At 38.4% G+C, this 12,650-nt stretch overlaps 1 protein-coding gene across 2 annotated transcripts in view; it reads right to left on the reverse strand.

Moving 5' to 3' along the window:
* Positions 1–12,294, reverse strand: part of sppl3 (signal peptide peptidase 3) — a 35,741-nt gene extending 23,447 nt beyond the window's left edge. The window contains exon 1 of one of the 2 annotated variants that reach the window (XM_042509753.1): positions 12,047–12,294. In XM_042509753.1, the coding sequence (XP_042365687.1) occupies positions 12,047–12,063 (17 nt within the window). In that variant the 5' untranslated portion in view covers positions 12,064–12,294. Of the gene's footprint in view, positions 1–9,086; positions 9,566–12,046 lie in introns of those variants that run through there. The other variant, XM_042509751.1, reaches the window with a different exon arrangement.
* Positions 12,295–12,650: the final 356 nt, after the last annotated feature.

Consider the following 12,650-nt stretch of genomic DNA (forward strand, 5'->3'; position numbering starts at 1 on the left):
GAAAGATTACACAAACAAAAAAAATTGAGCCCCATAGGATATATATTAACTTTACTTGCACCGTTATTCAATCCAGCTTACACTAGCCAGTGTGTGAAGTTGTCTTTGGACCTTTAATTGGGCATGAAAGTCCCCTTCAGACGTGTTAAAAGTACATTACAGTAATAATTTGTTTAATATGGTTGTCCCATATAATAGTTAAAAATACACTGAAAAGGGTACTAGAGGCATATCTACTCTTTCTCCCTAATTTAGAAATCCTGGGTCTGGCCTCCACCCCACACACCAAAGCTGCTTGCGGTAGGTTTTGCTTTCCGCTTTCAAAAGTGCTACTGGCAATAAGATAAGCTTCATCCCAGCACATCATAAAAAAAACACTCCCAGCACTTTTTAAAATGACCTGTTACATGTGGGTTTTGTTTCTTTGACAACAATAACATAAACGATCTCTAGGTGACTAAGAGCACTACATTAACAGAGGGCTGACTACAAAAATGCTTACGGTGATAACAGCACAACACTCACCGGCAACATTCAGTTGGCGGCCAATCTGCTCCCGCAAATGGGCTTTTCTGTCTTTGCGGTGACTGAGTGATATGTCCTACAGTTCTAGTAGACAGTAACTAAAAAACCGACAGAGAAGACACCAGCACCTCTCGGCTCAGAGTGGCTGAAGCCACCACTCAGAAAAATGCTACACGGACCCTTAGAGGAAACATCGAAAAGATTCAGTCGTACAAAAGTCTGTTGTGCACCAAAGTTGGCGACTTGCAGATGTATCAGAATGATAAGTGTAGTTAGCATCTTTTATTTGTTTGTGCTGTTCGTTAGCCTGCTAGCTTTTAACTTGTAGTGTCTGATACAACATTACCTTTTCTGAAACATACAATAATATCTGTTAGAATTGGGTTTTTGCTAGATAGTGGAAGGCAGCTGCAGGGTCTGGTTTACTTCTAAGAACTACACTCTGACATGTTTGCTGTCATAACGTTCACTATGCTAATGCCGACACTGCTCTCTGCACTGACAAGTCTGCTCTGCGCTGGAGGTTTCAAGTTTCTTTGCCAGTTTTATGTCCAAGTCCAGCCCCCTGTCGATTTGTTAATTGGCTTTTGACTTAGTGAAGTACCTATTAGAGCTTTCTCTGGGTACAATAGAAACACAAATTTTGAATCACAACAAACTTTACCCAGTATGGTCAAGGTCAGACATTTTAGGGGACATAAACAGAAAAGAAATACATTATTTTGTGGAGGGAGACTAAAACATTTATCTGCCTCCACTTTCTCATCCAATTATAGCAGTAATGGGTTACATCCTTCAGGAACAAGAATGTAATTTGTGATTAACAGTGACCTTTTTTGCCCCAATGAAAATAAGTACACCTCTCCCGCATTGCTGCTCTGGTCTGTTTACACCCTTCTGTGGTATTTCTTCTTTGATTGAATGAGTGCTGATAACATTACAACGTGGAAATTGGCAGACAAGATTGACGTAGAGAGCATGTGATGTCCCAAGCTAAGTTTATCTGTGGTGTTACGATTATATCGTCCATCCTTAGCGCAGAAGCACAAGGATGCCCTGCAGTACGACGTTTTAAGGACACTGTTCTTAGTGTGCTCTGAGTTAAGAACACAGCAGCATTACTTGTGTCTACAAAGTTCAAAGCTTTCCTAACAGATGATATAAGGTGAGTATGGGACAGGGCTGTCGCTTGCACTCTACGGTGTACCACAGATTCTTGTTGCAAAAGACTACAGACATTTCTTTACACTAGATATCACTTCTACGTATGTAAAAAGGCATATTTTAAATGTGCAGAAGTCAACATTTTCAACATCACTGCTTTGTGAGTTGTGTGAATGATGAGTTGAATGAACAGTGTCTATAAAAGGCAAGCAAGCAAGATTGTTCTGTGGATATTCTTCATAACAGGGTTTCAGGATTAGATCTTAATAACCATGTTTCCTTTCAAATGAGTTTTCTTTAATCCATTAATAAAAAGGCCAAAGAGAAAGAAAAAGATACTTTTGGACTACTACTAAGTGGATGTTGCCGTTAAGGAGCTGCAGCCATTGTCTCATTTAAATTTTAAAAGCAATGTTTAGGATAACTTTTTTGAAAAACATTTATATTTTCAGTGTTATAATACTTTCTGGGCAATATCCTACACTAATCTCATAAATTGCTAGTTATGCACAACAGCAGGCAACTACAGAGATCATGGAGACAACACCATGTCATCAGTATGCAGTCTGAGGTAAAAGTGGGTGACGACTAATGGCAGGGAGCACCTAGGAACAACTAACCATCAAGTCAAAACTACAAATCTCTCTAAACCTTCCAGTGTCTACAATAGTGCTGACTTATGGGACTCCAGAGAAAGACAATCAGCTGTTGCTGAAGGCAAATATTGGCACGTCCACTAAAACCTCTGCTTAATTTTACCAGTACATAAGATCACGATTTCAAACATAATGTACAACACAATATCTTATGCACCAAATGTAAGACCCATAAGCTTCTACAATCATTTAAAACTTTTCAAGCTGCAGCAATGACTTTAGCAGGTAGTACAAATATGGCAACATGCACCATTATTAGAGATTGCTATGAGCTATGAACTTTGTCCACATACAGCACCACCTACACATCAATCCTCCACACAATCTAAAGAATTAACTGTGACACATATGTGCTAAAGCAACCAACTGATCAATTACCAGATAAACAATTAGACAACAATTAAACAATAGACAATCATGTAAGTCACATGTCATGTAAAAATAACATTGCTGGCTTTTTTTGGGGTATTCATCATTATTTTTGACATATTGCACAATTAATCTTTATCACTGTCGACAGGAATGACTTTCAGTATGTGTGGGAAACACCACTCATGCTGGCAAGCAAAATTTCAGACTTTCAGTTCAACAGATGTGGTTGCTGGTGGGTTCAATCTGGAATTTACACACAGCAGTGTAGGCAGTGGGCAGGTTGTGACGTTTTGACTGTGTTATGTGTGCAACCCACTACAGGAAGTGTTTTAAGCAGCTGGCAGCAGTAAGCAGCTACCGTAAAGAAGAACAGCAATCTGAAATGTCCGCATAAAACAATGAGCTCATTACCCTCCAAGCAGAGGACAAGATCAGCCGCCATGTAAGAGAGATGGTAAATGATTGTTATTGCCATGTTATGCCATTATTATTGTTCAGAAGCGCTGCTGATGGGTATGTTGAATGTCACTCTAAAGGGAAACGCTGTTGTGTTACACCTCATGCACGTCATGCCTTTTTTTGCTCCGGTATGCTATCTAAAATCACTCACTGGAGCTGTTTGTTTACAGTTTGTTTCTGTATAGAAATGTAAAGGTGGCGTAGAGAAGAGGCTTCGTAGCAGCCCTATAGTGCCATGTCTGAGTAAAAAGGGAACCTAGTTGTGGGCACTTACATTGATCTGCAATCGATATAAGTCAATATCATTTTTCCATATAATCCCACTCTTACCAGCCAGCCTTACAAAATAACATAGACTGGACCCTTAGGCTGTTCACCAAAGCATTTAACTGAGATGCTTAACCAAAGAAAAGGCACATAACAACTGGGAAAAAACAAAAACATCTTAAGTTATTAAAGAAAATGACAGAGTGGAGGCGAATATTTTGTAATCTCTATGCTGAGTCTCATGGTGATAGAAAATGGCAACAAAACATAACATTTCTAGTTTTACTCCTGATTAGCAGATTAAAAGCTTTTACATGATGGCATCAACAAGTGCAACAACTGATTTATGTGGTCCAGATACAAATACAGAGAGAAGTGACATAAAGCATTTGACATTTTCCTTGACAGACAGGTAAAATTAGATACTATATGAGACCTGCGTAGGTCTGCTCTTACCTAATATGTCTAACTGTATATCACTGTGTGCAGCTCAGGAAGCACCACTTTCAAAATTTCACCGAAACCATTACGGTTGAAAAGACTGGACTTTACACAGCATGCGTTTGAAAAGCTGCAAAACTGAAAATGAGAGAAGTGAAACCAAGAGAAAACTCCTCTACTGACAAATAGATGTAGCCTACCAGTGTGATGGCAACACACAGCCATGTAATGACGGTCAAAGCTCAAGCAAGCTGCACTGGGTTACCTGCTGCTGTGAACACTGTTCAAAGTGGCATCAAACTACGACTTGCAAGCATTCAAACAACACACCTTCAAAACTGTACTTGCCAGTTGGTCACCAAAAGGCTAAACCAGGACGTGCTGGGGTTTACTTATTAGCAATTTATCCAGGCAGTTATTTGTAGTCATAAAACTAATTGTGCAAACAGAATGTGCAAATGCTGCCAAGCACAGCATCCAAACCAAATGTCTGTAAACACAATGCCATTAGAAGTCTGTGTATTTTAACACCTGCCTTAGTCAAATACCACTAATACAGTGAATCACAGTATGCCTGTGGTTGCTTACTGCAATGGTGTCAGTATCAAAATTCATAGTAGTTTTCCTTGTAACGGAGATTATTATGTGAGAGGTTCAGGGTCCCCACACATTTTCATGGACAAAACTTTTCCATAATATTTTTTATCCTTGCATTTTCTTCAAAATATATCAGATCAGAAGGTAATGGGAGCATGACATTGTGTTTAATGACTCAATATGTGATAATGGCCGAGTAAAAAAAAGTAAAATAAAATTAAATAAAATAAAATACTGGCATAAGTAACATTTCCAAATGACTTATGTTTGCTGAGGGTTGCCTGGTTTCTGATACTGGATACGCCTGATTGAACTGCTATCTTTATATTTGCAATACAAAAAAAATAAAGCAGAGGATCTTATGTAACTTTAAGTTATTTTATCTTGCAAAAGTCTGAAGTAAAAATATCTATTGACCAGGTAATGTACATGAAAATACATCAGTCATAAAGTCACTGTAGATGATAATGCCACTCATATTAATGAGGAACAACAAAATTAATGTTTCTCAGCAGCATTTATAACCCAATGCTGAAATGTTTCAAGTATTTTACACTTCTGCATGCAGATGGAGATAATGATGTAATTTGAACATTTTCAGCTCCGTTCTACAGCTCCAACAGTGTTGAAAACACATACTCAGTCACACCTTTATGTGACCTAAAAGAAGTTCAAATTACAGGATATACGTAAAAAGGCAAACAGTCATGTGACATTGTTGTTAAATTGCAAATGACTGTATGTTGACGAGTAACGTACAAGGCTGGGGAGTTATTTTACCAGGGGCCAGATGTACATGTTTTCCAAAAACAAACAAACATGCATACGTCTTTTCCTACACATAAAGTTGTACTTAGAAAGGAAGAATGTGTGCTGAGAATGTGCACACCTCACCCAGACTTTAGACGAGGCATACACACAGTTTTTGCTGAGCGAGAGCTGCAGGTGAAATGATAAAGAGACTGACTATGAGTTGAGAGACAGGTAACTTTGTTTTTAGGTTATTTGCCAATTTCTCTGATTGTGTTATTATTTTTGCAGGCTGCACAGCGTTCTGTAAAATGTCAGTCAAAGGTGCATTCATAAACTTCATTTTAAATTATTTATGAGTGATAAATTTCATTATTCTTTCTGTTTACATTTGAGCCACCATCTCACTTTTAGTGATTGTTTAATTTTATCCTGAATTGTGAAGCACCTGGTTAAGTCTGTTGAGCTTTATGAATGAATCACTGATCATCTTTCTGACGTTTAATAGTAATGATGATTGAGATTTTACCGCACTGATGGTTTACTGAAATATGATGAATTAGTGGTGCTACAAATAGCCACAGCCGTGCGTACTGACAGCTGTTCTGGCACCACTGGGAGAGCCTAACCGATGCGACATAGTCAGTGCACTTTCTTTGCCGTATTTCTCATTGACCGGTCTAATGAGCGGTGAAGCAGGCACAAGTATCGATAAACAAACATGTTTAAGGGCATTTCTGTATCAATTAATGGCTGACTGTGGGGATGGAAATGAGGCTGGTGCATGTGTGCCCGGTTCCATTATGACTGAGATTAAAAAAACGCGATCAGGTGCACATATGCTCGACTAGAAGAAGGAGTATGTATAGTTATCTACACACAGATTTAGCTGAATCTAAATAGTTTTTATGAACCTGCCCCCTGAATGGCTGCCTGAGTCTTTGCACACCGCACTGGTATGAGCAAAGGTAACCTACAACTTTGGTTGCAAAGCAAAAGTTTTGCCAGCATGAATATACAAGCTTAAATTTACTTCTCTGACGTTCTTCAGTGACAGGCATTTAGGACATTTCTCACACAATAGCTTGTCACTGTCCTTAATAATGTATTTCTGCTTAACTTGCACATTAACACAAGCAACTGCTTGCTCAAGCCCTATTCTGACAGGATTTCTTTTTGTTGTGAAGGTTGTGTGATTTTAAAGAGAAACCAACAATTAAAGAAACATACAAACTGAGAAAATGATGAAAAGATGGCTGTTGGTATAACATGTAGCCCACTGCAATGTGCTCAATAAATAGAATGGTCCAAGACATGTTTGGCCTGGCTTAACACAAAGACCGGGAGCTACTAAAACATGCATAAAAGACTATTTTAAAGCTGCTGGAAGGTGCATTTCAGTTTTTTTCATATTGATAAAGTTATTTCCCTTGTGCTAGGTTTAACTTAACAAGTCAAAACAATTTGCATTTTAGACACCATTTCAACCTGCATGTAATCTGTATTTCAGTCTACTATTTGAAAAAACACAAAACATCACCCGTTTTAAAAGCAATGTGAGCAGTATGCAATAATATGAACACATCTGGAGGTGGTCAGGTGCCATGTGATCAGATTTCAGCCAGGTGTGAATGCAATCTGCGCAGCATGATCCTATTCGTAAGGAAAAAAATCCTCTGAGCAAGTTTAAAGATCATCTAGTCTGCCTCTTCCTATCTTAAGCAAGCCAGGGACTACAAGTATTAGAAGTGTCTTGAAAGTCTCCCCTCACAAAAAAAATGATTTAAAAATGAATGACAACTGTTAATAGCTTTGCTTCATGTATGGCATGCTTGTTGACAAGTCCTCCAACCCTGCCAAACTAATTTGTATACTGAGATCAAGTGACAATACTGGCAGAATAAAGATAATGACAACACTTATTAATACGAAGTGTAAATGCAGACCTGTGGCTTGGGTGTTGTCATTTAGATAATGTATCCTAGTACAGACCACATGTGTAAATTGTGTTTGTCCTCTAAACATAAGAAAATGTCTTTCACAATCCATTACTGTTAAAAAGTATTTGATGCAAACTTTTGCAATGAAAATTTGAAAATATCAAAACAGTCAACCTGTTTTGGGAAAAAGCCTTTCATTTCTTACTTAATCCTGAACAAACAAAAACATGTAAAACAGGACTTTGATCAACTGTCATTGGTTATAAACCAAATCACTAGTTAACATTTTCCAGTGTCTGATAGGAAGTCACCTATAGTATTTCCTAATACTTCAAGCCACTCAAAAATCCACTTTACTCAAACATTGCTTACAAAATGTTAAAGTAGAAAAGGGGGATGGGATAGCCCAAAAAATGGCTGTCACTTTGTAATAACTTTATGAGGAAATGCAGTTTGAATATTGATTGTAAAAACTGATGTTATTACCCTAACCTTACAAGGTGCAGGTAAGCTATCATCTGAACATCTGAATTAATATGCCACATGAATGAGATGGAGAATAAACAATGTGAATAGTCTGAGCCAATGTGGCCAAATTATACAACACAGTGGAAATTCAGTACTGGTTGCACTTCTCTCCCCGTAAGCAATTTTCTAACTGTACAGTTGTACGGCAGGATGTTTATGAATACTACAATGATACAAAGCTTGTGGTCAAATGAATGTTTAACAGCCATGGTGTTTACAGTTATCCAACTAGCTAAACAGGCTTTGATTAACTGAACTGATAAAAGTCATGCAACTGTGAGAAGACTATAATGACTCGCTTTTACAAATCTAAAAAAAAAAAAAAAAAAAAAAAAAGGTTACATTAAATAAGAGTTAGACAAATAGATAAGATCAAAACGCAGAATGTGTGTGTACCTCCACGATTCAATGAAACTAGTCTGCTAATGAAATAACTAGTTTTGTACCATTTATAAACAAGAACACTCTGCTTTGGAAATTATCATAACAAACATTCAACACATGTTGCTGGGATAAACAGATACAATTTAGCTTACATTAATAGGCTAGGCCTCAACAAAGTCAGGTCATTTTCATTCATGGGGACAACGCATTTGAGTGATCACATCATCTCTGCCTGGCTTCGTTTAATCTAGTCTTCGCCAAGCACTTAAATCCTACTATAAGGCCGTCATAGCTTCAAGTTTACATTTACCTAACAATTCTGCAAGTGTGGTTTTGTGGCAACCTGTCGTGTGTCACAATGCCAAGCTCACCCTGAAACTGGCATTTTGGGACATGACTGCGAAGCCAGTGAGCTAGCTTAGCTGTACGGCAGAAGCTTTGTTATTGTGTGCAGCAGGTCGACGACGAATGCTGAACGATTAGAAACCATCTAATCAGCTAATTTGTTGGCTCGGGTAACGCTCAATAATCTGCTTGACACTGTCATGCAACGTTTTGGTTGTTGTGCAAAATAACACATTTTCTGACATGTGAGCGAACGAGTCATTCACCAACTGGCTAACCAAACGAGCTTATCAAGCCGTTAGCTAAGGCAGCTAGCTCTTTAGCAATCGCTCACAATAGCACCATTGGAGTTGAATAGCGTTAGCATAGCGTCAGCTGGAGGAGCTGATTAGCCGCTACTAGCTAACCAGCCCGTTCAAGTTAACTGTTAGCAATATCAGAGCTGCAGGGGTAAAGAAAAATGGATGAGTGACATTTTGCTTTATAGGCGGTGATGAATATATGTGAGGGAATCTGCGTGAAGAGCCAAGTGTTTCTGTGAATTGTCAGAAATATAATTCATTGGTACAGTGACCTATATGAATCGGGCTTAGCAGTAGCAGCGGCTAACGTTAGGTAGCTACTACTAATCGGTAGCGCGATGCCTGTGCGCACTCACCAAGATGAGTAGCCCTGCTCCGCCATATCGCCGAAAACAGTGGGTTCCGCGACTGTGGCTAAGACAGATTCAGGTCCCGGTGACAACCCGATGGGACCTCGGAGAGGTTTTCTGCTTATCCTTCACAATCCAACGTCCTAGCAGTTACTTTTAGGTGACAACATGATGATACATCCCGGCGGCAGCTAGTAGTCACTAGCTGAATATCTTGCGATTGAAATGGGAATGATGGTTTGCTAACGTTAGGTGGACAAGACAAAGCACCCCGAGAAAAAAAACACTGATGTTATTTTCGTCGGCTTTGCTAATGTCCTGCCGTCACCCCAGCCGAGAAGGCTCGGTCTCCAACGTTGCTACACCCACTGTAAATCCATATTCAGCATGATGTATCCAGAATAAATTCGGATATTCCTCAAGTCTGCACCCCTAGCTGTTATGGAAGACGTTCAGCTTTGTTTTCTATGGCGAGTCACGGGAACGCGCAAAATCGCCCTGCTGTAGAGCTTTAGGACGTGCACTGAAAATGCTTGCAATGGTTTCCCTTCAGCTGGCAGCATTGCAGCCTATCATATACACCTACAACTAAAGCCGTGAGCATTACGTCGATTATAAAATGTGATTTATGGTTGTAAATATTTAAACGATTGCCGAATCATTTGATGTAATCGGGAAGCAAGATTTTTATTACTGACATCATACTGAAAAGCGGATAACCCCTCAATATGACACTAATTTAATTGGCTATTAAGGTGGGAAAGAAGGTTAGAAAAATATCTTTTAATCAATGAATACCACGGTAAATATTCAGTTTTTTTTTAAAGAAGACATGGTATAAATTACATGGGCTTCGTGTCTTTTTATGCTCTTTTGCAAACAAAGATTCAATCACAGAAATAGTTTACAAAATTATCTGTTACAACTCATTTTGGTTTGATCAATTGGTTTGATTTCTTTCAAAAACAAGGGGAGATGGCAAGGAGCAACTGAAGAAAAAAATGACCCAAAAATTGTCAAGAGATTTGTAGAAAGTTCAAAAAATTACCTGAGAATAAGCCAAAGAAAACTGTTAAGAAAGGGAAATTAGCCAGAAAAAATGTGCTAAAAAATAGTATGCAACAATTCTGTGACAAATACAATTATGATAATTATATATATAGACGACATAATAAATAATAGAAAAATAAATATATACATTTTTAGACATTTTTTCCCTACCTTAAAATAAATTTCAAAATATGCAAATATTATATATTTCTATTTTTTTTGATTCACTATTATACATATTTTATATTCTCAATATTTTACATACTAGGTAAATATTATAGTATGGGGTGCCTGGTGGATCAGTGGATAGAGCGGGCACCCCATGTATAGACGCTATGTCCTCGGCAAAGCATCCGTTGGTTCGATTACGGCCTCGGCCCTTTGCTGCATGTCACACTTGTGCTGTCCTTTCAATTAAAGGCAAAAACACCAACATTTTCACACTTATTATATCTTCTTTCTCATAATTCTTTATGTTTTACATCAGAGTGACTGTAACAAATGCCCATTCCCACCAGGGATCAATAAAGTATTTCTGATTCTGATAAAACATTATGTTACAATAAGCAAACCAATAAAAATGTATTGAAAATATGTCAAACCTTCCTCAGGTTTTTTTTTTTGTGTGTTTTCATTGGGTTCATTGGTAGATACAAGTGTCACCCCCTTAGCATGATCAATGACATCATAAAAATGCAGGATCCAATGCTAGCTCTTATTCCCTTCCGGAGAAAATCAACTCTGTATCATTCAGGAGTATGGAAATGATGAATAGAAAGGTAAACAGGCATTGTAGTGTCACCATTAGTCAAGGCAGAGCCCTCATTAATAATTGCAATTTGCAATGATTGCAGAAATTGCTAGAATAAGCAAAAAGGCACATTTTCTATTGGACACAGATCCCCATGACGGTCCGTTGATAAATGTTAGTAAACCTGTAACAGAGGCATATACTCACTGTACAACCCAGTTTTCCTTACTTGTAAAGCTATTGCAACGTGGTTGAGCTTTTCAGTGAGAGCTCTTATGGCCAATCACTGTGCTCAAACTGTGCTGGCTTAAAAATTATTACATCATCATGTACCTAAAGAGCTTCAGCAGAAAGGCAGGTCCTTAAAATATTGCACATATAAAAGATAGATTATCATTCCCCTTCATGAAACTTTGATCAGTACTGCCCGACTTTTTATGCCTAAACAAAAACAGGCAGACTGGTCTGAAGCCCACAAGTACCCCTTGGGGCTGCATTAAACAACCCTCCGTATACAAGTGTTGGATGACACAAACAACATGCAGTTTTTACTGCCTACACTAGAAGCTCCAGGGATGGCAATGTCAGTCAGTTTAAACTTTGGTCCGAACTGATATGTCTCAACAACTGGATAGATTGTCATTCAGTTTTTTGCAGAAATTCAAGGTCTCCAGAGGATGAAATCTCCCGATTGATCTGCTAATATTTCCTCTATTGCCATAGTGGAATGCCTCAACAGCTTTTGGTGAAAGCTATGCATTAATAGCCTTTTTGCGCTTGGTGACCCCTTGACATCCAGTGCCATCATCAAGCCAAAATTTCGATTTGTGCAGTAATTATAGTACCTTTCTATCTATGTCATCTATGTCATCCCCTCTCTATCCCCCTTTCACACTTAAATTGTCCTATGTGATAAAGGCAAAAAAAACCCAAAAATAATCTTAAATGAATCCATGAATGCCTGTGATAAATTCTCATGAAAGTAATCTGTTTTTGCAATACACTGTCATGGTTGGTTGGGGGGAAACTTTGACGTAAAGCATTGGGAAAAAAAGCCTTGGGGGAAGTAGCTATTGAAATATCTTGCTTCAGATGTATGAATACATAAACTTGTGCCCAGATAGATGTGTGGATGGATGGAACAAGTAAAAATAAGAATGCATACCTTATAGTGCGGTCCATATGTACCAGGAAGTCTGTATTTCCGAGTTCCCAGTCTGAATTTTCAACTGGAATGTCGCCTGCAGTCAGATTTCAGACTTGGAAACTGGAGGAACATCCTCAACCCCGACCTCAAAATCCAAGACGGTTGCTCCAAGCATCTGCATAAATGAAAGCTGTAGTAATATACTGGTTAATAATACTTCTGTCTTATTTATGCTGCATTAAAAGAGTCATACACACAGCACTGTCCAACTTCTATCTGTTCACATGTTCTTATCAACTGGTATTACCAGCAACGGTTTACCTGGCTGGAACCGGTATGGCTGCCAACATGCCAACACGTTGCTGATTTTCTGGCTTGTTCTACTGGAATGCGATTCGTTTGGGTGTGACATCTACAGCCACATTTCTATCGTAACATCGTCCCAGCTCCAACTTCTGGGGTAACTGAAACACAACATTTAATATAAAGTGTTTTAATGTGTGCATCAGTAACGTTTGTGCATACACTGGTTCTGTTCAATACTGCATGCTCACTTAATGTTCTAACACTAACTTGTCCTCTTTTTTTTGATGCATTTTAACCCTTTAAAACCTATAGCAAC

This window comes from Plectropomus leopardus, chromosome 20 (genome assembly GCF_008729295.1).
Source record: "Plectropomus leopardus isolate mb chromosome 20, YSFRI_Pleo_2.0, whole genome shotgun sequence".
Classification (NCBI taxonomy): Eukaryota; Metazoa; Chordata; class Actinopteri; order Perciformes; family Serranidae; genus Plectropomus; species Plectropomus leopardus.